The sequence below is a fragment of the Strongylocentrotus purpuratus genome, unplaced genomic scaffold (assembly GCF_000002235.5).
Source record: "Strongylocentrotus purpuratus isolate Spur 01 unplaced genomic scaffold, Spur_5.0 spur5_scaffold_2, whole genome shotgun sequence".
NCBI lineage: Eukaryota > Metazoa > Echinodermata > Echinoidea > Camarodonta > Strongylocentrotidae > Strongylocentrotus > Strongylocentrotus purpuratus.
Window position 1 is genome coordinate 27,211,998 of NW_022145605.1, and position 27,322 is coordinate 27,239,319.

General features: G+C 37.3%; 1 protein-coding gene across 1 annotated transcript; it reads right to left on the reverse strand.

The window, feature by feature from the left end:
* Positions 1 to 7: 7 nt before the first annotated feature.
* On the reverse strand, positions 8 to 27,322 carry LOC588583 (ATP-dependent RNA helicase DDX55). Its single transcript, XM_030992120.1, has 18 exons — positions 27,097 to 27,322; positions 26,147 to 26,197; positions 22,962 to 23,048; positions 21,767 to 21,921; positions 18,978 to 19,127; positions 17,870 to 18,017; positions 17,221 to 17,262; positions 16,729 to 16,785; positions 10,849 to 11,006; positions 9,696 to 9,788; positions 8,133 to 8,247; positions 6,836 to 6,921; positions 5,280 to 5,368; positions 4,072 to 4,198; positions 3,231 to 3,315; positions 2,650 to 2,745; positions 960 to 1,028; positions 8 to 302 (listed from the first exon to the last, which is right to left on the reverse strand). The coding sequence occupies exons 1-18, from the start codon at positions 27,190 to 27,192 to the stop codon at positions 213 to 215; spliced, it is 1,794 nt and encodes a 597-aa protein (XP_030847980.1). The 5' UTR covers positions 27,193 to 27,322; the 3' UTR covers positions 8 to 212.

Genomic DNA, 27,322 nt, shown 5'->3' on the forward strand with positions numbered 1-27,322 from the left:
CGATTTAAAATTGTTAAACGATGCCTTTAAAGATGATAAACTCAAAGAGAATAGCCTGGATGAGTGATGTAGGTGAGAATAGGATGCCTCGATAGCACTAAGAGTAGTAGAGTCCCACATCTACAAGCATTTGTCCAATCCTTCTGGAATATGCCAGTGTTATCTGCATCCTTCTAATAAATGTCCAACACAGAAACAAATGAATGGGACTGTCATGTTTTTTCGGCCACGCTCTCCTTTTCGGGTGCTGATGTATCCTCTTTGGCGACTCCAAAATTGGTGTCAAAGTCTTCTTTGCTGATCTGTGGGGATGGAAATAAAGGCCATAAAGGATAAAAACATTAATACTTTAGAAGTAGAATTGAATCTCTTTAAACTGCCATTCAATTGACACTAAAAAATAGATGAAAAGAAAAACAATGAAAGGTTGTTACATATCTGTGAATATTTATTGATCCTTTTATTACAAAACTATAAAATTTGAAAAAATTGCCAACTTTCATGTTTCCCCCTCTCTTCCAAGTACACAATAACATATGATTGGTAACAATTAGTAAAGAGTCTAGGGTACATACATGTATTATGGCAATGTTTACAATGTGTATAAATAAGCCAGTTCATGGTTGCAGTCTGAAAATGAGTAGATAAAGGTCATTACACACCAAATTGTGACATACACGGAGACAAAATACTGGGTACGTGCTCATGAAAGTTATGTAATCATTATTCATTTATGCACAAGCAGTGCACTCCATGATACACAGGTGGAAGTATTCTTTGAAAAGGGGGAAACAAAGGCTATTTATGTGGCACCCTTATCACCGTAGGAGTGATTGTTTCAAAATGTACAAAGTGGGACCTCTTCATGTTTTGAAGATCTGTGGATATTCAGAGTCATTTGGGGCATGTGCCAACCGTGAACTGGTCTATTCCACAGCCATTTCTCCAATAAAACTTACCTTTCCCTTCTTGAGTTTCTTCAGAAGCCTGACATCGTCTGCTAGTTCATTCAGCTCACTCTCATCAAACTAGTAAGAAGTGAAAGGGACACAAGGTTAAATCTTTAAAACAGGAGCCATTAACATAATAACTCTGAAAAAGCAACTCCTGTGAAGAAAAAGTGATGTTACATAAATTGTCACAAGGAAACCTTACTTTCCTAAAAGCAAATCCAAACACAGCTCCAGAATACAACACGGCGTCTGAGCCTTGATACTAGAGGTGTCGAGTGGTTTAAACACTTGACTTGATATGAAAAGGTCATAGGTTGAATCCCTGACATGTATGTCATTGAGCGAGGCATTTTAACTACATTGCTTCTCTCCACCCAGGTGTTATAGAAGCACCTTGTAATTTGAAAGTCACTGCAGTTTGCTCAGAATCTGTAAACCAGAACGTCAATGACGTAGCGCTCATCCGCCTCTCGCAACAACAAATATCGTAAATTTTATGTGGTACACTTTTGAACTGGTCAAAAATTAAAAATTTGATGCCCTGGAAGGGACATAATTTTATTTAGCTGTACAAGATTAAATAGAAACTAAAGGAACAAAAATTTAAAAATGAAATGAAGGAGAAGAAGCATTTTTGTTATTTCTGGAATAAATTTGCATAAATTACCATAATTAATTAATGGAGAAAAATTTCTAAATTCTGTGTAGAGGTATAGTGTACCAAAGTTAGCTCTATGATATAAAGCAAATCAAATCAAAATCGGCAGAAATATGAAGGAGAAAAAGCATTTTTTGTGATTTTTAAATTATTTTTGGAATAAATTTGCATAAATTACCATAACTAATCAATGGAGCAAAATCTCAAAATTCTGTGTAGAAGTTTAGTGTTCCAAATTTAGCTCTACCAGATAAGGCAAACCAAATCAAAATCGGTCAAGAAATGAGGGAGAAGAAGCAATTTTTGTTATTTTTGGAATAAGTTTGCATAAATTACCACAATTAATTAACTCTTATCGTGCCACAGGGCTAATCCCCACTGTGCCAGGTTGTTTTGGAGATAATCTGATTAACGCGATGGTTCTATGAATGGCGAGTGCAAACACACAGCACAGCCCAACGAACATGAACAATAACTGCTATTACGAAAGCGCCCTTGCACGCACATGGCACTCAATAGGTAGCGTGCATGCAGCCTCATGGCAGGCTATGAGTTAATGGAGAATAATTTCAAAATTCTGTGTAGACTTTCAGCGTACCAAAGTTAGCTCTACCAGATAAAGCAAACCAAATCAAAATCGGTTGAGAAATGAAGAAGAGGAGGAATTTTTTGTGATTTCGAATAAATTTGCATAAATTAGCATAGATAATGAATTTCACGATTCTGTGAAGAAGTTTTAAATCTCCCTCCTAGCCCTATCATATGAAACAATCAAAATCAAAATCGGATAAAAAATAACGAAGAAGAAGCATTTTGAAAACTGTGGACGGAAGGATGGAAGGACGGACAACGGACGCCACGCCATGGCATAAGCTCATCGGGCCCTTCAGGCCGGATGAGCTAAAAATGGTGCCTGGCTCAAATGCTCCCCAAGGAGTGGAGAATGAGCATACATTGAGTATGGACAAGCCTGAATCTGAGTATGTATCAAGTGTTATATTAAACCTAAATATTATCATTATGATTATTTTTGCTAACCTCTTGTTTCCTCTTCTTGGCAGCTACTTTTTTCTGCTTCCTTTCCTTTTTCTTCTCTTTCTGCTCTTTGTTCTTGGACCATGCTACAGTTTTAACCTGGATCAAAGAAAAGACAAAACACAGATTGTGCAATACCATACTTACAGAGAAACCTGTATACAAAGGCCCAAGGTGAAGGGCAAGATAAGGGGTCTATGTGCTCAGGCGGTCTTTCTACACAGGTTCCTGGAATACAAATCTTGAAGAGTAATAACTCATGGGGAAACAAAATGTAATTGTTTTTAGACAGGTGGTCTTTGTAAACAGGTATTCATAAGCAGATTTGACTGAACAGTAAAACCTGTCTATAAAGGCCACCCTAGGGAAACGCAAATAGTGGCCACAGTAGAAAGGTGGCCTTTATAGATAGGTTTGACTTTATCTGAAAAATTCATAGGCATGTATAATAGCATTTTCTGTTGTTTCATACAAACTGGGTTAATCACATTGGTATAAAAAATCTACAAATAAAATTTAGAAATGAAAATTACTTCATTAATAAAACAGTTGAAGCATTTTAAATGGCAGGACGTAGCACTTACTCTTCTCTGCTTTTTGTGGCCTGTGATAACGCCATCTTCAATCAGCTTTAGTCTTTGCTTCCTCTGTTTCTCTCGGTTCTTATCCCTGTAAAGAAAAACATTACAAAAATGCATTGATAAATACAAATTTCTACAGCAATCCAAACGGTTATATGCCTTTTTTTCATTGTAAAATCAAATAATATTTCAAACAATGGCAAAGATAGATTAGGGGGTAATGCATACAGGAGGGTGGGGGGGGGGGGTATTTTTCTGAAGGGTATGTTTTTTCCCAAGTTCTGAATGCTGAAGGTTTCATGATTTAATTTTCGAAACAAGGCTATTCATATCGAAAATAATCTTGCTAGTGATATTCGTTTGTCTCGCAATGTATGGTCATCCACAAGGGATCTAAAAGATCACGACGTTTTGTGCGAGACAAACGAATATCACTAGCGATATTATTTTCGATACTACATCCGCAATGGGTAATATATTTAGCATTTAGGCTATTCATAATTCAAAAAATGAAATAAGGTAAATTTGTTGCATTTTTCCCTAAGGTTTATTCTTCTGCAGATTTGTTATCATGAAAATGATACTGGGTTCTATTTTACTATTTGAAGTACAAACCCTAAGCTTAATGACCCTTTAGAATAAAGAACCTTAAAAAATATGATATAACCATGCACACATGCCTATGTGAGTTGTGCTTTTGAATGAATGTAATTTCCTGCAAATTTTCTTCTGGTCCGACCGACCCATCTACCGCAAAACAAATAAAGATCGCTTTATACCAATTTTTCTCATAATGCATACAATTCCATTACCAGAAATCAAGATTAGAGATAAAATAACTCACTTGTAGGGTATTGCATTGTAGTCCACTTCTGTTGGTATGAAATCTGGAAAGTCCTTTCCTTTCAGCTCTGGCATACGAGGAAGGCGTAAGAGGGCAAAACTTCTGGCAAGCGCTGCCATGTCAAGCTCTGATTAAAGGTAAAAGGTAGAGGTCTGGGTATAATTTTACATCAACTTCATCTGTTCTTCTTAAAGTGACTTGGTAACATTGTTGAAGGTTGATGAAAAAAATTGCTTAATTTTTTTATATAATGTTACTTACTATATTCCTTCTACTGTACTAACCCTCTGACTTGCAAAAAAATCCTGAAAAATTCTCAAACCACGAGGATATCTATGGTTTTCTTTGAAAAGGTAGATGTATGACACCCTCTAACAGTGATTAACAGTAAATTCTCCTAACCATTTTTGAATTTTCCCAACCGTTTTTCCATGACAAAAAGACATAAAACACCTATAAAAAATCTGTCTACACTCTAATGTCTGAAATGGAATGTAGACCCATTTTATTGCTTTGTGAGATTTCTTTTCACTTAAAATGTAATTAAATTGTAATAATATAGTTATGAGAATTAAGGAATCGATCAGATCAGTTTTTCCCTATTTGTACCATAAAAAATGGTTCATTTTCACTCAAATTTTCAGATTATCTTGAATTGTACATTTAGCATTGAAGTCACTACCTTAGCACCACTATATCTTTCATCTTAACAATGTTACCAAGTCCCTTTAAGCATTTTGTTAGGTATTGTATTCTCTCAAGTATAAAACTTAAGTTGGTACTACATCATTAAAGACTGCCTAATAAAAATAAATAAATCATGACTCTACTTATTCTAATGCTCTCCAGGGAGTGAAGAATGTGCATACATTGTGTGCGGGTAAGCCTGAATCTAATGACTGGGGTAATAATATATACTGTGTCTAGAAACAAAGTATTAGGTGCATTATAAATGTGATCTATTATTATCATTATTTTATGAAACTTAAATAATAGCCACAATCAATACTATAAATGTCTAAGTTAAATTGACAGATGTTTATAGATAACTTGATTGAAATTTTATCAAAAATCTATATTCAAAACAAAAATTATCATAATATTTGCTTCCTCCATTACCTAACAAATCTGACTTTGGAATGATGTTTCATGTCATTTCATATGTTACAAAAGACCTTCAAGAGCAAATTGAATGGAAATATAAATACCTTTGACTCTGAAGATGAGACTACATTCATGCTTAGCGTATGACTGGATGAAGGAGACGAAAGCTCTCGTTCCTTTCTCAAATAAAGCTCTGAAACATCATAAATAATAGAATAATTAGATTAAAGGTAAAGACCAGTTATGGTCATGCGATTGCATTGTGAAAGAAACGTTGTGGAATCGATCAGAAAAGGTTGATCATCTAGCATCTTGCATCTGCAAGGTTCTGGAATCATCAAAATGTTAAGAAATTTGGCCCATTCTTCGTAAAGTTACAAGCACTATACACAGAAAGATGTATATGGGACTACCCTATATCTCTCACAGACCATGAGAGAAACAAATTTACCAAATATATGAATTAGTAGGTAGTTTCCCGGCAAATTTTTTATCATCATGTATTAGTCAAAACATATTCTTTCACATGATTGGTAATGAGAGCTTCCATTTCATTTTTTGAAATTGGGGCGTTTCCAATACTGGTCTTTACCTTTAAATGATCTTGAGAAACACTAGAAAAACAAAATAGATTTGATAGAGAAAATAGTGTTGATAGACTTTTAAATTTTTTTTTAACTGTACTCAATATTCTTGATAGCTCAGTTGGTAGAGCAGTGGTCTCGTAATCCGGCGACCGGGGTTCGAAACCAAGTCGATGCGCTAGTGCCCTTTGGTAAAGCATTAATCCTCATTACCAGGTCCCTTGGAGAGGACCTAAAGCCGTCGGTCCACTGGTTGCTTGCTAACAAGCATTTATGCTTTCTTAGCAGTCAGGTAAAATAACCACCACTATTTGAAACATAGACTGCATTCATGTCACTATCATGTGACCATCATCCTAACTCCCACCATATCCCTCATCATCACCATTACCATCACCATTATCACAACATCCCTCTACACACTGACAACGCTGGTCCTGTCGACACTCAGAAAAGTTGTCAAGAGTCCCACCAGACTGACATGTCAGTCTTGTAAACCCTCAGATAAGTTTTCTGATGGCCTGCGAGACTGACATATAGGGATGTTGGTCTGCTCGGCAATTGTAACACCCACTAAGATCATCACCATCATACATCATAAAAAAAAGTCACTTGCAATTCTGTACTGGAGAACACTACATTTGTAATATTTTTTAACAGCTCTATGCAGTACCAATGTTTTTTTTATCCCAGAGTCTGTTCTTTTCTGTAATAACAAACCAAACAAGAATTTCAGCTTTCCTGACATGGTTGATATTGTTGTATAAGCTGGTAAAAAATCAAACTTTTTACGGGGTGTATTATCATGGTGTATAAAAACAAAACAAAAAAAAATTAAATCAGGATATGATATGTATGTATTCAAACTTTGTATAATTTCCTCTGTATTTGCAACCTACACTTTGTACAGGGCCTCTCATGAAAACAGTTATAATGCTGAGAGAGTTAGCCGGTTTAAAAAAAAACTAATAAATAAATGAATGAAATACAGCATTCCACCCTCAATAGAACCATCACTTCTATCCTAAACACTGCTTCTGGCAGAGACACACATATTACAAACTGCTCATTCTCACCTGTCTTTGGTTGCTAGCTTTCTAAGCTTAGGAATAACATCCACCACTTCAAGATCATCCATCTCCTCATACAGCTCTAGGTGAACCTGTAGAAATCAATTCATAAATAGGTGATGCAGTTAAATGAGAAGGCTTACACATCAAGTGGGTAATTGACCCTTTTATGACAATCTTTCTACATTTTGTGGTTTGGCTCAACAAAGTTTGATGAGGGTCCCTATTCATACAACAAGAAATATTATATGTATACGTATCATGAGTAGCGACCCTCATTTCGTATTATGAATAGCGGTCCTTATGAACACGGTCCCTATGCCTTTATGAATAGAAAACCCCTTTCTGTTTTATAAATAGGGGTCCTTCACGTATAGGAAGTTACACGTTATGAATAGCGGTCATTGTGACTAGCGAGGTGACCCCACTCATATGGATCTGTGTGTCGCAGAGATGAAAAGTTTGATCTGAACTATGCTACGTCATTTTAAATTTTGATTTAATTGGTACCTGTGACACTCCTAAATTCTTTGCTATTTCATCATTATTATTTATTAAAGTCAGCATTTACCCATCCCTCTTACAACTTAACATGTTACATGCAGCTAATGGTCTGATCTCCTCCCTCTGTAAGAAATGTCTGGTCCAAACCCAACAGGTTTCCTTTTACTAATTTTAGCTTTCAGTTGATTAACTGGTCGAGGTTCATTATTTGCTGGTCTTTTGGAATGACCAGATTTCAGAGGATTCAGGCTTTTCACAACTAAGCACTTCTCCTTGTTTCGGTCCTTGCGCGATCACCTCTTACCTCCAGCAGATATGGGGCGTGGCTTGCACACACGTACTACCGGCGCAGCTAGTATAACCACCGCTGACGGCCGCACTGCACTGCGAGCTTACGTTGTTTGTATCGGTAATACTCATAGAGATGTGGAAATGGGAGATATAGCGCAATCTTGCAGTGAATAAGCGTACATTTGTTTACAATATGGCAGCTTCTATTCACCGAAAAATTCAAGTGAAAAATCCTGCACGCTAATCTAACTTTCATATTTCCATTTCATTGGTTTCAGATTTGAAAGTTGAAACTCAATATTGTGTGAAAGGCATAAAGGAAAAGATAATCTTTATGTTATAATTCCACGGGGGCATTTTTTTAGTTTTGCAATCGCCCCTGTGAGCCATCTGACGGAGGCGATTATGTAGCTCAAGGGGGAGAATCGCCCTTCGCCCCCATGTATTTGAGCCTTGAATGTCAGGCAATATACCATCCCATGTCATGATAAACAAAACTATTATTTACCTTTTGGTTTATCTTCAGAAATTCAATGTATGAATCCTCTGTAGGCCTGAGGAACACCAGAGCATTGCCTAAGTTACCGATACGAGCTGTTCTTCCACATCTATGTACAAAGGCACTGCAGAGAAGGAAGAGATGGACAGTGTACATGGAAAGGATTTGATGATTAAGTATGCAAAATAGTCATAAAATATAAGGATTTTAGAGATCGAAAGCACTTACTAAAGCACCACATACATTACAGTGCTATCTGTTGAACACAAAGCTCAAGACAAATCCTCTATGAAATTTGCATTTTATTTATTGTATTCAAGTAGTTGACAGATAGGCTCAATGTTTGTTCTACTGGCACAGAACCTTTAAAAATATATACTTCTCTTAATGCTGGTAAATCTCATTCTGTATTTCTTACTTTGATATCATCATCTGTAATATCAAATATACTCATTACATACCAACTTTATAATTCATCAGACACCACAGCGTTTATATTCTTGAACCCACAGTAAAAATATAAATCAACCAGTAAAAAACATCTTTCAGCATTGATTATTCTGCGATATTTTAATTTGTTATTCTCAAGACCGTACACAGATCAAACTGTGACCTAGATTCCTCCTTGTTTACCCATCCAGTGTACATTTCATAGCCCTCTAAAATTCATCGCTTGTCAATTTCATCCTGCTTGGAAGTAGATTTCAATCTTTGATTGCCAGGTTGGAATGTGGTATGAAGATCCACATGTAGATTTCTTGTTCATTTCATGGCACTTAAAATTCCCTGCAGGTGAATTACATGCACATCCTGTGCTACAGGTGTGACATGTTGATTTCAAGATTTTTGGAGCAGTGTTGACAATGACCTTTCAAATTTGGTTGAAAATCGTATTTTATTGAGGAAAATCGTACTGTCGTATTAGCTTCCAAAAAATCGTATGAGTTGGCAGGCCTGCTAGGGGTTTGGTGGATTCAGCTAGACCAACAGAGTCAGTTGGGCAGAACATTTTCAAAATGGGCAGTTTCTTGTGTTTCTAGCTTGCACCAGAATTGTCTGTACTGGACACGGGCTGCTCCAGTCTTCCAAGCTTTTTTGTCACCAGTTAAACTATGGCGTTAACCATGGCATAAACCATGGCATAAACTTTGATGTTAACCAGGATGTAAACCACGGTGTAATCTATGGCATAAATTATGATGTAAAGTCCATGCAATTCCCATATGTGCACTCCAATACTTGAGGTGTCGAGTGTACAGTAGTCCGGGCGAACGTAAGACTTCGACCACATTAGATGGTCAACGAGTTGACTTCTGGCTTAAGATTCAGGTTGCCAGAATTTCACTTCAGAAATTAACAGGAATGATTAGATCTTTAGTTTCAACGTTGAAAATAACTGCTCTACATTAAAAAAAAAAAATTATGTTACTTACAAAATAACTAAAAGATACATCGTTTATAACAATCCACTAGATTAGTACCATATTAAATTATTAGAATGTGTTGGTGACTTTTGTAAAAGCTTTTTTAATTGAGATTTAAAGAAAAACTCAGAGTTGTATTGGATCTTACCTTGCACTGCTAGGAGGATCGTACTGAAGAACCCAATGAACTTCTGGGATATCTACCCCTCTAGCCATCACATCGGTGCACACCAGAATTCCACTGGAGAAAGAAACATTTCATTTGTAGTGTTAGCAAAAAATGAAAATTAGGCTGAGAAACATGAAGATAAAATTACTGTATATATATTTCATGCAAAAATGAAATTAATTATTAAGACACTTACTGTTTCTCATAAAATAAAACATATAATAAAGACATATCTTGAGGATGAGCAGTAAATTTATGATATAAATGGAAACAGATATGAGTTCACTTTAAGATGGTTCATGGGTAAGCATAAATTTGAATGATGAATACAAATATTTTTTGGATTGGTTGTATCAAATGTAAATGTGAATTTTTGTGAATTTTTGTGCTGGCTACAAAAATAGAAATTGCCAATTGGGTCAAAGATGCAGGGTAGAAAATTAACTAAGATAGCAATTTTGTAGTACTTTCAACAGTACATCAAAGTTAATATCATAATCATATGAAATAATACCAAAACATTAACTTTGCTACATGTTTCCTGATATAAAGTTTTCCTTTACGAAACACATGTTTAGACAAGTAATAATGATTAATTAACCAGTGTAGGGAATATAATTACACATCATAATGTTTAATTACCTAGCATAAGTCCCAAATGATAACATAATTACTTCTGCATTATGAACCATTAGGAACTAGAAATTAAAGGGAGTCAACCATCCAGTTTCCATGTGCAGAAGGCCATAATTCGCTGACACCAGACTTGGTGGAAATACCATTAATGGGAGTACAAATCTGCACACAGCGAACCTGTAGGCCAGTCAAGAATTACCCCTTAATCTCTTGGAGAGCTCGAGAGGAGAGCTCAAGAGTCTTCGGCTGAGGGAAAAGCAAAGCATTAGATAAGGTCTAATGGTCATAAAAACTGAAGACTAACCATGGTGATTGACAACACCTGCTATTGGGTAGACACCTGAACGGTGCTGACCTCTATGTGTCTTTAAGTTGAGGGTTACCAGGTCCCGTTTCAAACCCTTAACCTAATCCTAACCCTAATCCCAATGGCTAATGGCTTATAATACAGAATGTGGAAGGGGAAAGGGGTCACCATTTGTAAAAGTTTGTTTACCTTGTTAGCTCCCTGAACTGATTGAATACAGAGTTCCTCTTCTGCTTCATCTTGCCGTGTAGTGAGAGGATAGTTGTGTTTCGTACTAGAGCTTGAAGCACTGATGTGAAGTACTCTACACACGCACATGTGCTGAAGAACACCATGTGTTTCTGGTCCTGAAAATGAATATCAGTAAAAATTATGTTTGTAATGCTGGTTATTTGAAAAAAAATAGTTAACATTTCATTAAAAAACACAGTAGATTTCAGTAGACCTGATAAAAGTTATTCTCCTGGAAAAACATTATCGATTCTGAAATAGCAGCAGTAGTATGTGTTGGGTCGGGGCAATCTACTCATATTGGCCCTTCCACAACTCAGAATTATTTCGATAAATAAAGAACAATCAAGATGATTTGGTTACCTTTGATCCGTTTATTGCTCTCAACTCGAGCCACATCTTGGAATTAGCATGTTGATCACCATCTCATTTGCATATTCGTAACATATCTCCCCCCATAAAAGAAAGTTTCTATCAGTAGTTAGAACTTTCTTCTGAACAATAGTAAGATTTAAAGGCGAGAAATTAACCACACAAAAGGTATAACAAGCTGGCATGAACATCATTTTTCTAATATCGAAGACAGACCGATTAGTCCTTTCATTTCAACGTTCAAAAACAAAACACAAACTGCAGAAAATGAAAACAAATTCGATAGATAACATTATACATGTATGTTTTCTTCCTGAATCCTGGAAGTAAATATCAGGACATTAATCACACAAAATGCCTGTATTTTATAAAGAACCACAAACTGTGGTGGCCGAAACACGTCTCTACACATCACACATAATGAATATATGAATACATGAATACATGAGCGTAATAAGCGTGCGCGATAAATGAAACACTGAATATTCAGCGAAGGCGCCGATATCCTAAATGCGCACAACTACAATAACAAATGATTGCATATTCATATAATGAACGCGTACAACGTAGTCACATGACGCGTTTCTATGACGACACCTCATTACTATGTCGGAATGCAGTGTCTCATTAATTATGTCGGTGAACAGAAGCAATATGTTATAATGATCCACATAACTGTGCACAGCTAGATTTGAAATATTTCTGACATTAAATGTAAGAATAAGGGTACATACATATTTCTTGTACACATACATGAAAAACATAATCTGTTAAGTTACTGCTGCAAGCTATTAATTGAAAGTTGTTTAAATATAAACAAATAAGCACGACTTATCAATTAAATCACAAACACATAGCCTACATTTGCAATACTGGCAGTCAATACTCTTTGAAAACTGCATAACAACATTATGTAATTTGTGATGCTACACTTTTGTTTTGCTTTCAATTTGTTTTACACCTGTAAAATTGATAAGATAACAGCTGTTGTTCTTATGAAATGATAAATACCTCAAACTTTACATAGCATACTTAACAGTGCTGGGTATGAATAATAACTGTTCTCTTTTGATCAAAAGAAAACTTTTCTGAATAAGGTACAAACACACTCCAAAAAAAAGACATGATATCAGTATACATGCAGGCACAGGTAAAACAATGACATGTGGTGCACATTTTCCACAGAATATAGTCCCCTGTCCATACTGGCGTCTCCCTGTAAATAGGTGAAATGTTCCTACATGATCATTCATATCACTGTTCAAAATTATTAAATTGTCTGATCAAAATACATGTACAAAGTACAAAGCCATAAATCGCGTGTAGCTTCCTTATGACGAATAAAAACAAAATATTAAAGTTCTAATTTCTTCACAATTTGTCAAATGTTCAGTAGGCTTGCTTAAGCTCTAGAAAGCGTGTTTGCGATTATATTGTCCTTTCCTTTGAAATGAGTCACTTTCAGTCCATAAGGCTAGAGAAACGGGCTCCGACGAAACAGTCTCTGGTTTTCGTTTCTGAAGCTCTCAAAAAACGTCAATGGATTATGATCTGTGGATACAGTCACCTCTGAAGAGTTGCTAAGGTACACATCGAAGTGCTGGACTGGCAAGACGAGACCAAGGCACTCCTTCTCTAAAGTAGAATGTCTTCGCTGGTGGGGGTTGAGCTTCTTGGAAAAGTAGCTCATGGGTTTCAGGAAACCCATGTCTTCCATCTGTAGGAGGACAGCACCAACTCCTACATCACTGGCGTCAGTGGCAAGCTGATAAGGCTTCTGGAAGTTTGGAGCATCCAGTACTGGTTTTGACATCAGCACACCACATTTTGTGGAGTAGCACTGTGACACCTTTTTAGCTTCTCCTGCTGGTAGAGCAACATCATTCAACTTCTTCAAGTCCTCTGCTGCTTTCTGAACCTCAATCAAGGCAGGCTGACTGAAGATAGTCTTAGCATGACTCTGGTCATTTTGACCCTCCTCCAACGTTCTGGAAAAGGTGTCACCCAAATTGACGTCACCATCATTGTCATCTACTTCTTCTTTCTTTTTCATAGCCTGGGCTCTAGTAACTACACATGAAGGAAAAATACCAGGAATATCAGTTTCCAATTCCTCTGTCTCTGAACTCACCTCAGGAATGTCACACACAACGGGTGATGGGAACACCTTACCTCCGGCTAAATCATTGCCGAGCAACATTGAAATTCCCCTCATAGGCAACTTAGGCACAATGCCAACAGTCACTGGTCCAGAAACTAATCCACTGCTAAGCTCGATGTTATATAATGGAACCGGTTTGAAGCCATCATTCACATCTTGAATCAAAACTTTCTTGCCTGTGAAATTCTCTGCGTCCAAGGACGACGCATCAGCAATAAGCAGAGTCTTCATAGAACCACTATCCCTTAAAATCGTGATAGGCAACTCCTTATCATCAACACTGAACCTAACTGTGCCATAAGAAACAAAATCTAGAAATCCTTCATCAATCTCCTCATCATGTCCAATATCTCTTACTTGATCACTTCTTTTTGTTTCATTGTGATCATTCATTACACGTTTTTGCATGTCGACTGCTGCTATGCGCACAAAGCCACTAGGCTGTGTAATTTCTTGTTCAAGATTTTTTTCTTTTACTTTTAGTCTTGGACATTGCGTCTTAAGGTGGCCCTCTTTCTTACAGTAGGCACAGAGAAGTCTGCCTTCAGTTCCAAAACCACTACTCTGATTAGTGCCGGTGTTACCTGACTTCCTCTGAGTCGTAGGTGACCTAGATTGATTCCTACGCCTAGTAAGTGGTGAACTACTCCCTTTATGTGTCAATTCGTACCCATCTGCCAACATGGCAGCCTTTCTCACATCACTAACTACATTATCATTGACATATGTCCTAACCTCTTGAGACATACATCTTTTAAGCTCATCAATGAGCATAATCTCTCTAAGAGAATCATATGTGGCATCTATTTTCAAAGATCTGATCCACTGATCGAAGGAAACTTCTTTTTTCCAAGCAAACTCTACACAAGTCTCTCCAGTTTCTCTCCTGAGATTGCGAAACCTCTGACGGTAGGCTTCTGGAATCAACTCAAATGAATGAAGAATAGCATCCTTCATTGTCCAATAATCAAATGCCTGCTCATAACTCAGTGCAGACACAACCGACTGAGCTTTACCAGAAATCACTTGTTGGATGAGCAATGCCCATTCATCTTCCGGCCACTCCATTCTCTTGGCAACCCTTTCAAACATAAGAAAGAATGAGTCTAACTCACTTTCATCATATCTAGGAACAAGCTTAACCCTAGCAGAGAACCCAGCTTCTATCGACCTCTTGTCTCTCTCACCAGACTGACTGCCCTGAGAAGTCATTTCATGATGACGCATCATTTCAAATTCCAACCTCTTTCGTTCCATTTCTCTCTCATGCTCAGCAGCCTTTATTCTATCTCTTCTCTCCTCTAGCTCAATCTTAGCTAAATCAAGGTCAACCTTGTCAGTGGTAGCTTTATCTTGGTTATTAGTACCACCATTATCATTAAATGTAGGCGCATCCGCTTGTGCCACGGCCGTCGCAGCGCTCAGTCCTGCATGGGCTGTAATTGCATCAACTATTTCTGCCTTGCTTTTGTGACCAGTTAGATTTACCAATAGCTTTGTTCCTACAGCTGTTAAATCAACCTTTCGTAGCTGACGTAACCGGCCAATGGTCAAGTCCTGACTCAAAAACTTTTCAATATCAAAGTCAGCCATTGTATAGATCTAGTCTGTGTAAGTTACACAAGTCTCACAAAGTAGGCCAATCGTCCTGACGACTGAAAAAAAAAAACCAACAAAAATGTTGAATGTGAATCAACACAGAGTATAGTCAAACAGATCAAACAACAAAAATTGACCAACCGACTAAGCAAAACAACTTGATCAAGCATCAAACTATCACCAATTCTGTGAAATTGATATACATGTAGCCATGCAGCAGAGGGTTATATTGAGACTCCACCTCCACAACTCAAATCAATTTTTGTTAGATTCCATCAACTCTTACATTTACACGTATAGATCTAGATCTAGTCTTCATATCACACAAACACACGTGAAACATGGAATAATTTCCAGAAAGTCCAGTACCCACAGTCCCACACTACATCAGATGTGTAGCAAACTAGATTGCATGCAAACAACTAATCTAGGCCATTACCCTAGAAGTAGAAACGAAGCCGAGGCAAAGTTAAAAGTCAATCCGACTAACTCCTTCAACGACTGCCATGCAAGAACAAGCAAAACCAGGACCAGAATACCGGACAACCACAGCAGATGTGCAGTGAATTTCATACCAATGAGACTACATCGACAAGACTCGAGCTATCATGCAGTACAAAACAAAGTCAAACTGTGTAGGCTTAACCCCATTATGGACGCTACACTACCATGACTACAGCACAGACATTCCAGACATTAAATGTGTGCGAGAACCACACCAAAACCCATGAATGGGACAAAAGGTAAACTCCAAACAATACGCGTTTCGGATCGGAAAAGTAACAAAACAGCATATGTTACTATATCTAGCTCTTGAGACAAGCCCCCAATCTGTTGGGTCGGGGCAATCTACTCATATTGGCCCTTCCACAACTCAGAATTATTTCGATAAATAAAGAACAATCAAGATGATTTGGTTACCTTTGATCCGTTTATTGCTCTCAACTCGAGCCACATCTTGGAATTAGCATGTTGATCACCATCTCATTTGCATATTCGTAACATATGCTTTTATATAATAATAATAATAATAATAATAGTAATATATGTCTTGTTTACCCAGGGTAGCCTCATCAGTATTAATCCCTGAGGGTCCTGCAGTCATATTATTACCCTGGCTTGAGCTGAGCTACCATGAAAGGCGCTCAAGCATTCAAGGAATTTATTCCTACGGGGTATCCATTTACCTCATCTGGGTGGAGTGTGGCAAATGTAGATTAATGTCTTGCCAAAAGACATAATGCCTCTATATATCATTCGATTGTAATCAGAACCAATACAAAATAATTAAAAGTAAGGAAAACATGTAGCTTTCTTTATGCATGGATGAGATTGTATGCTTTTTGATACAGTAAAATTAATAACAAATATGTAGCACTTAACACTTAGTTGTAATGATATGAAGTGTAAATTTCTTGCAAAGGAACATTAGTCATCGGCTGAAATTTTAATGGAAACCGGTCGAGGCTGATCATGAATTAGATGACTCAGTTTTTACTTCACGCTTTATTTGTTTCGTAAGCAAATAGGCAACACTGGATATATGTATTATCGAAGGTCAATGCTATCCCAAAATCTTATGAAATAATTTGTTTAAATTTTCTCTCCCTTTCTAAATGTCTTTTGACCCATACATCGTGTCATGAACTATGTCCTTGCTCAGTTTAGTTCAAGCGTGTCTGTAAAATACTGCTGCATTTACTTACTCTGTATTTCCTGAGAAACGCAACCATCAGCCTAAACTTCTCATCACTGGGGCTTATCTGTGAAATATAGAAACAGAAAGTGTGAGAGAGACAGAGAGACAGACAGACAGACAGACAGAGAAAGAGAGAGAGAGAGAGAGAAAGAGAGAAAGAGAGACATACACACACACACACACACACACACAAAGTTGAAAGACAAAAAAAAGGACAAAAGGTATTAGCAACACAGATACACAAAAAGACTAACAACAAACGTAACGCTAAAAAATGTCATTTGAAACAGTTCTACATTTAAATAACTTGAGCATCTAAGTCATCTTAAATTAGGTTCAAGCAATGCCTATATTTTAGGATAAAATAACGGCATTTGTATCTTTGCACAACACTCACAAAAAATTGTAATTATAAATCAAATTTAAACAAGATATGATTTCTATTGATCATATAATATAAGATTAGCAAAAAAAGTTGATACAATTGAAATGTACTCACCACATAGTAGTTTGTTAGAGTTAAAGGTGTTCTTCTCACATGCTGTACAAAAAGATGACAAATAAACAAGAAACAAAATAAAAGACAAAACAATTCAAACTTCTCCAAGAAAACAGAAATATTGAAAATATGGTCATACCTACATAACGCTATTCGGTATTCATGCTAAGTGCACAATGTATAGAAAACCTGTGTCTTGAACTGCTGATCACAACATATTATTAATTTCCAGTACATCATGAAACTTTTTGTCTGTCTATACACTTAAAACTTTAATATTTGTCTAAAAACACTATTTTTTTCTTCTTCCATTTATGCATCATATTCCAGAATATTCCAATTAAAATGCTACATTTACATTTGTACATATGAGAAAGATCATATTAATATCATCATACAAAAAAAAGTTGATCAAAGATCATGAGGACAGTATGACTGACATTATAACTTTGCTCATAGTTTATTTACACTGTAGGATAATATTAATGTAACCAGAAATTTATGGAGTCTTAATATATTCTCTAGATTCAGAACAGAATTTACCTTTCAAACATAGTCTGCAATGATGTTTCAACAAAATACTACAGAAATATACATTATAATTAAGATATTGAAAAGAAGATAGAATTATACACAGAGATATACTTACAGACGATGAACTGTTCTTTTCTTTGACAACGATTCTGACTGGATTTCTGAGCCCCGCCCTAATTAGAGCTTCGACTTCCTCCGTCTGTGTTGCAGAAAACAGCCCGGTGCGTCTCTGTTTGGGTAGGTAACCTAAGATTGTGTTGATGCTATAAGAAATACAAATATTCAGAGAGAGTAAGCAATAAATGATCTGAAGATCACTAGTTCATGCTTCGCACATAGTGAACTACGAACTCAGATGACCTTGGACCTCATTTAATAACAATAATAATAAAATTGGATATTTATATAGCGCACATATCCACCACGCAAGGTGCTCAAGGCGCTCCAAGTATTACCCGACTCTGCTAGGCTGCCGAATTCGGCGCTCATGGCATTGAAGGAAGTCATTCCTACCGGTACCCATTTAACACCTGGTGGCAAAATGTAGCAAAAGTGGCAAATGTAGATTAATGTCTCATTTCTAAATATGCAAGACATATATCTCCATGACTTGACAGGATCCCTTCACATACAAATTCATGATTTACATAATCATACTGCAGAAAGTTGTTAGAGGGGAACTTCTGCATACATGTCAACTATGTAATGCCATCGAGCAATTTACTGCAAAAAGATGTACATGCATTCCAAATACCTTTCTAGTTTTTCCACAGGGCAATGATAGTGACAAAATTTCTATGCTCACTGGTGATTATCATACATAACCCAATAGCAACTAAACCGCCCGAAACCGCCCCTCCATTTCCGTCCGTTTTCAACGCGCTATAGTATCCGTTCTAGGGTCTACCGTTATAATGTTATTCGTGCATAAAAATCCTTAAGATGTCTACAGTAGGATTCTGCATAGAAAAATAGCGCAAGTTTCATATTGTTCAGAAAAAATGTAAAAATGAGAGCAATATTGCAACATCTTCCAGTGAGTAATAGGCCATTTTTACAAAATCTTTAGTTGCTAATGGGTTAATGTAATTCTAATCACTCATCATCACTGCATAGTTAAAACATAAATTTAATAGGAAAAACCCCTCAGGTATCAGTTTCAAAGGTTGTTGCTCTCCATGAAAAGGAAAATTTTTTGAGGGAGCATCTAGTTGCATGAATACCTTTTAGTGAATCCCATGTCCAGCAATCGGTCAGCTTCATCCAAGACAAGGACTTCCAGAGACTTGACCATGGCCGGTAGACTGATCCCTGTGGTGGGCCTCTCAAACATGTCCTCAAGACGACCTGGTGTGGCGATGAGGATGTTGGCTCTACAGGAACGGGACAAAAGAGAAATGCAATGGTTAAGCCCTGGTATAACACAGGTCCAATAAAGTGATGGCTTTCACTATGAAATGACTGACAAAGAAAGCGGACAAAATATACAGTTCCTCAGGTAGACAAAGGAACATCCCTTCACTGCTATTATGTAAAAATGTGTAGAACAGGTGTCACATGCATATTCACCTTTTTACATAATAGCAGTGAAGGGATGTTCCTTTGTCTACCTGAGGAAATGTATATTTTGTCCGCTTTCTTTGTCTGTCATATTCATAGTGTTTAACCCCTAGTGAGGTGTTGGCCTAACCATTGAGGGGACATTGATCTTGAACTATTTGAATGAAATAATAAAAAAAAAGATATAGAAGGGCGTCTTGTCTTCACATTCTTCTTTCAGAGCTGCCAACCTCTGAAACCAAAATCAGTAATCTGAAAGCTAAAAATCAGTAATTTTGGATGGAAATCAGTAATTTCAAGCGCGGCGCTTTCAACATCAAGAAGACTGCATTTGCACGTACATTGTAGAGCTGCACACAACACCACAACACAAACTACTAGTAGTACCATGGTAATAGCATCACTCTGAATGACAGGACTTGAAGTAAAAACAAGAACATTCTGTTTATAACATCATTTTAAGTGCTATAAAAAAAACAATGGTTATTAGAGGATTGATGTATCATTACCCTGTTTCACTTACGTGTGTATATTCACTTCAGGTTTTTACAATTGCAATTTTACTGTCAGGGAAGGCATTTTTGACAAGTTGTGAAAGGTGGTCTGCTGCTGAAAACGCGATGTTGTGCTCTATCAAAAATTGAGTAAACTTCACTTCGGCGTTCGTGACAGAATTGTCCTTTGCGACGAAAAACTGGGCGATGTCATGACTGCGGGAATTGGAACTTGCCTCCGCCGCTGCAGTCCGGTGCTTCACCGACTTCAGATGTACCTGGATATCGTTCGAACCGCCATGACCAATTCCAAAATCGGATGAGCAATGTGTACAACAGGCACTGTTTGTATTCCTTTTCGACGGAACAATGCATGACCATTTCACCTGAGAAGGTTTGCAGTTTTTTAGAACGCTTCTTCGATGAAGTTGAAGTCATTTTTCTCCGTCGGTTACTCGAAGTTTGACGCGACCACGGCCGACCTGCTGCACATGCGGTAGTGTAACACTCGGCCAATGCATATTTCGCCCAGATAAATATCGTGCCACTTGTTTCAGCACATCCACCATGCATGCGCTTTCGTATCGGTCAAAACTTTGTGTGTCAGCTCATTCAAAATTTATTCGTGTATCATATTTTGTTATCAACAATGAAAAGGGGTATATGAATAAAATGAAATGAATAAACATGATCCAACAAATAATGTGAAATAAAACACAATGACAATAATTGTTGAATATAAATTCAAGTTTAATCAAGGAAGTACATTCATTTTCCTTATGACAATTATCATCATCATCATCATCATCATCATCATCATCATCATCTTCATCATTAGTCGAGTCGTACTTTTATTATCATAACAATGAGAACCCATCACTAAGGGGAAAAAATTTGTAGACCTGCTATAAAACTACACATGGACATGGTACCGTACGGGTTGGTTTGCAAGGTGGCTAAATGGACTTGGACGAGTTTGCCGTCTCCCCGATATATATTGCATGCTGAAAGCTAGCACACGCAGCCCATATAGGCAGGGCGGTGTGCATATCTTTCGATGGTAGCTACATGTGTGTGCAGTGGTCGTGGCTGAGGCGCGGATGATATTTCCGTGCGCTCAAAAGTTAACCACCGGGCCGAGGCCCGGGAAGTATCGCGATCATTACCGCTAAAACACTCGCATATACATAATGCATGTGTTAATACATAGGCATGTCCAGAAATCGGGGAATCCGTAATTTTTGAAGGGGTTTCCGTGCTTCCGTAATTGCCGTTGATTTCCGTACCAATTACGGAAAATCCGTACTAGTTGGCAGCTCTGTTCTTTGCCCACATTTTCTTTCTATTCTTTCTCTCTCTCTGTCTTTGTTTGTCTGGTTTTCTCTCTCTTAAATTTTCACCTTTTCTTGATTTTTCGACAAAACAGTTTCTATGGAAGCGGCATGGGTTACCAGTGGGGTAGGCCAAGGTATTGTCATCTAACCCTTTCTTAAAAAATAAAAGTATAGGGATAAGGCTGACATTGCATTTTAGGTTTTATTTAGATTTAAGTTAGGTAGAATGTTGGATCTAGGCACTATGAATATGACGGACAAAGAAAGAGGACAAAATATACAGTTCCTCATTCTACCCTCAACAATTGCTGTGGTAGACAAAGGAACATCCCTTCACTGCTATTATGTAAAAATGTGTAGAGCAGGTGAATTTGCATGTGACACCTGTTCTACAAACTTTCTACACATTTTTACATAATAGCAGTGAAGGGATGTTCCTTTGTCTACCACAGCAATTGTTGAGGGTAGAATGAGGAACTGTATATTTTGTCCTCTTTCTTTGTCCGTCATGTTCATAGTGAGGGCTGACGTTAGGAATACAATCAGTGTAAGAAATCGACCATGGCAGAAGTATCAACAGAGAATATGTCATCTGATTGGGTAAGTTATCAAAGAGATATTTACCCCTCTTGTAGTTTCTCGAGGTCAGCGAGAGGACTGCTGCCCCCTATCAGTAGGAGCTTTGTCAGGTTGGGCAGGAGACCACTGGTGAAATGTTCCAGGACCTCGTTGATCTGGTAGGCCAACTCTCTCGTTGGTGTGATGATTATAGCACCAACCTACATGGAATCAAGAACAAGTTGTTATGGTTCTCTCAAAGTACAGTATCTCTTCATAGGTGATAACAAGTAGAATTAATGTAACTTATAATACTGATTATTACTGTTGAAGGCAGCAATTAAAGGTATTACAAAGTTTTGAAAAATTTTGAAAACTGGCTGGATAGTGGTTCTTTACAATATTGATATATTTGGATGCCCCTATAGATGTATTATAAGCACTAGAAAATTTAGCCCCTAAAACACTTCTGTTTTCGAGAATATAAACATTTACCTGTGCTCCCGGTAAATTTTGATAAATTTCAAATAGCGCCTATGGCCATACAATGGTAGGTGCGACCATGCAAATCACAGAATAAGTAGTTGTGATATATAATTTCCAAACAGGAATAGCCAATTGGTTGATTTTAGTCAAGAAACATTGTTTTATAGCTAAATTAATATCTTGACCTTGAGAGGGAGCTATACAACATAAAGAGTTTATTATTTACAATTTCATCACTTCAGACTCCATTTCAACCGCGACAACGATCACAAAATATTGTAGGATCGCATATGCTTCCAATATGTTCATTTGAACCAAATTCATGACGATATACCAAAACTTTGTATTACCTTTAAGATATGGACTAAATGATAGGTATTTTGCTTTTAATCTCTGTCACACAAAAAATTTGCTCCTACTAACATGGCATTTCTAAATGTGAATCAGCATTATAAACAGGATAACAAGAAAATTTACTTTTTTTTGTACCTACATGAACTTATGATTTGAATACTTAAACATAACAGATTTCATGACTCTAAACATTTGGCCATTTTTGGCAACATCAGGTATAAAAATTAACACAGAGTTTTATAGAGCTGCATGATCTGAACAACAACTTTCCATAATGTTCTCCTTTGTTTGATAGTTTTGTTGAGAGATTTTCCAGGATATTGACGATTTCAATAAGTAACACAAAATTACAAATTAATATTTGATTGATTCAACATCATCCTTTTGTAACAATATACAAAATAATATGGCAGGTACCAACCTCCTTTTTCTTCAATGGCTCTTCTCTTCTTTGTAGTATCTCTATGATAGGTATCACAAAGGCTAAAGTCTTTCCACTGCCAGTCACCTATAAGGTTGCATAAAATATTGATCTTCACCTTTACAAAAATTGATGCTTTGACCAAAGACATATACTGGATATGTCAACAATTCAATCAAGCTCTGATCTTTAAAAGACCAAATACTATTTTCAATCAATTATGTTTATTATTCTATAATAATTAGTTAATATTCGGTATCAAAGCTTAAATCTGTATCATGTAGGTGACATTTAACTACATGCATGCTACCATAAATATTTCCGTTTTATTTTTATATTTTCGTCATAATGGTTTTGGAAAGGGTATAAATGCTATCTAAGCACCACAGTCATACTGCAGGAATATTATGCTAGCATAGAATCAATGAAAAGGAAAATGAAAACCAATATAGTAATAATAATAACAATAATAAAACAGTGCTTATTAAGCGCTTTCAACCGAGTCTCTAAGCGCTATAACAAACAGAATACTATGACAATCAGCGCTCAAAATACACGGGGGCGGTGGGCGATTCGCCCCCGTGAGCTACAAAATCGCCCCCGTCAGGTTGCTCACGGGGGCGATTGCAAAATTAAAAATCGCCCCGGTGGAATTATAAAATAAAGATAATCTTTTCTGTTATAACTTTAACACAATATTGAGTTTCAATTTTCAGACCTTAAACCAATGAAATGGAACTAAGATTAGCGTGCAAGATTTCTCGTGTTATGAGTAGGCCTATTATTACCGATTCAGCTCGCAGTGCAGTGCCGCCGTCAGCAGTGGTTATAGGCCTACTGCGCCGTTAGTAGCGGTGCGTGTGCACGCTGCCGCGCCATGTCTGCTGGAGCTGGAGGCGATCGGGCAAGGGCAGAAACATGGTCATGGCCTGGAGAAGTTTTTCGTTGTCAGCAAATAATGAACCTCGACCAGTAAATCAATATTAGGGACTTTTTGATTTGCACGATGAGAACGTGGACTGCAACGTGTGACCTCCTTTTAAGGCACTGCCAGTGCTTAAAAGGACGTCACATATGATTGCCAGTGCCTTATTGACGTAACACGTCCACGTCCACGTCCACGCAAATCTAAAAGTCCCTTTTGAGGAGAAGAGGAAGACCAAAATGTCGTGGAATCAGGGGCGGCGATTTCTGTTAATGACCGGGGGGGACGAAATGCGATTTTTTTTTTTACGAGGATGTTATGCGAGGGAGCGTGGCGACCGAGCGAGATTTTGTTTGCAATTTGATTAGTCTAAACGCTGCACTCTTGGGCCTTCCAGAGCCTAAAAGTGTGTTGCAGTCATTATTCAGTATATGCTATACAATTTGTTTTGCACTTTTTCAAATTTCCAGGGGGGACGATTCCCCCCTAAAAAAAATTGAGGGGGGGGGGGACATGTACCCCCCCCCCCCCCCCCGTCCCCCCCCCCCCCCCCCGCCCGGATCCCCGCCCCTGCGTGGAATGATATGAAAACATGGGCAGATCTACGGCGGGGGGGGGGGGGGGGGGGGGGGGTAGGGGGTTTTACCCCCTCCTCCCACCCCCCCCCCCCCCCTGGCCCCCTTGGGCTGCCAAGTGAAAATGTGATATTAAAGCGGGTGGGAGGGGGATTCTGGAGAGGAGGACTACTAATCTATTTTATTTTTTTCAGGGGGCGGGGGGAAGTGAAGCGCCGTTTTAGCATGACTTTCTTTTTAACTCTTACTTTCACCTATCTCAGATAACCCTAAGTTTTTGGTTGCTGCTTTATATGTAGTTGATAATGCATGATTAAAATAAAGAGAGAGAGAGAGAGAGAGAACCACCATCATTTTGCAATGGTTCAGGGTTCGTGTAATGTACATTTGAAACCATATCTTAGCGTCTCAATCCTAAAAAAATAGCAAAACTATTTTTGAGGAAAAGCATTATACTGAATTAAATAAAGAATAATAGCTTTATATTGGATCATACTAATACTAATACGGGCTAAAGAGGTATTCCAAAATGACATTCTGATAATCAAAATTTGTTCTAGTATCATATGTATATACGCATAATACAACTGATCTTTATGATTTCTTAACGTGACATAGCTTCTTCTCCCTCTGCAAACAAAACAGAAAACAAGTTTATTTAATAAAAGGGCCATGCGACAAATAATCATTGTGATTCAAATTGATGCAAGGATTTTTTTGAATATGCAATGCTTTTTACCAGAATCTTCTTTGTAAAAACGACTTTTACAAATCTCAGCCATCCAATTCTGCCACTGTGCTGTAAGATCACTTTGAGATTAGGAGAAGTGTATTATGTAATGGGTATTTTAAATTGAATGGAACGTCTCAACTCAGTAAGCATGGCTGAGATTTGTAAAAGTTGTTTTTACAAAAATGATTCCGGTGAATAATAGTGCTTATTCAAACAAATATTCGCATCAATTTGAATCACAATCATTATTTGTCGCTTAATCCCATTTAATGACCATGTTTTCTTTTTCGTTTGCAAGGGGAGAAGAAGATATGTCACGTTAAAGATATCATAAAGATCAGTGTTGTATGCGTATATATTATATACACAGGCCAGTAACAGCTATGTAGCTTGTAAATTTGTAAGAGGGAAAATGCTGATTGAAATGATAATGATGAAATAGCAAATAATTGAGGAGTATCATAGGTACCAATTCAATGGATATTTGTATTTAGAGCCCCCGTCAGTAATAAAAGAGCCCCCGTGAGAAGGCTCACGGGGGCTCTTTTTTCGGGGGAAGAGCCCCCGTGGACAAAAAATTAATTTGAGCCCTGATGACAATCGATTACATATTAAACAAAAAATTACAAATAAAAAACCTACAAATGACAATACATATATACAATATGGTGTATTATCTTGAGAAGGATGATGCTCCAGCATCAATTTTGATACAAAGTTAATTCCTTCCACTGACCAAAGAAGGCACCCAAGAAGCCAGCAGCCAAGAAATCAACATTTCAACATCAACAAACCTTGACCAACATTATACCTAACCCTAACTCTTAACCTAACTTTAAATCCCATCGTGATTCCTAGGAATACCAAAACAATTTTGATGGAATAGACCCTGGAGGCTGGAGCACGTGTCGCCAGAGCTCATGTAACGTGATTGAGAGGGAATACTACTTACCGCCTCTGCAGCCACATCCTTGTTCCCCAGAAAAAGTGGGATCGTTGCTGCCTGTTGATAAAAATAAAAGAAATAGATTTGTCAAAAAGTGTTCAATGAAGGCGCTAATGAATTGATTTCATTTTTAGGCAGGTTTAATACATGTAGGTGTTTTATCACAATCCTCCATGATCTCCATCTCAATCCACTCAAGAAAGTATTTGTTTACAGGTCAATAAGAGCGGTTCGGACTTGGTTTGGGCAAATTGGGGGCGGAATCTGTCTTTGCTCGTAGGGTCTATTACAATGTAGACTCTAGTATTACTAGTCTAGATACACAAACATTATTATTGGCAGTGCACGAGGATTCATGCACATGTATGGTACATGAGACAAGATGCTAGATGTGACTTGATAACAAAAGAAGACAAAATCAGCACCTTAAATTGATGGTAAAAACTTATAAAATTCTCATAGCTAAAGCTGATCACCTTATTTTTTAATTTTATTTTGCTGGTCACTTGTTTTTGTGTCCCTCGGCCCTCTCATGTTTCAAGTTAGATTTCCAACATGTACACAATTCACAAGGAACATGCACCTTCATTTCAAATAGCTTTGTATGGAAGCTGACATGAACTGTTTGTAACTTGTAAGAAATGAAGTTAGTTTGTTGAGATTCAATACAATTTTCACATGGTGTTGGCCACACAATAGTCTAGACCCTAATTGAATTTGAAATTATCGAGACTCTATATTCAACCGACTAAAAAAATACTGTTTTTTTTCTATTATCAAACGTTTCTGATTATACAGAAGTATAGTTACAGTACATATTGCTGTCAATTTACAATGATAATCGTCATAGTTCACAACAAGCATACATTTCGACAGCACAATCAAGTGGCACAACAACATGTAACAAACACTTCACAATAGCAAACACGAAAATCAATTAGTGGGACTACACTTACCTGAACTGGAGTCATTCTGTCAAATTTCAATTTCCTCAAACTCTTTTGCACGCAACGACTGAGTGGAACTGGTAACTCCTCCCATTTCCCCTCCATTTCAAGAAGAAAGAATCAAAAACTTGACTGAAGAACGGCTACCTACTAAACTAGTTTTAACATTACATACGCCACACGTGCCGAGATTCATTCGTTCATGCATTCACTATTTACATGTATGTACAAGGTC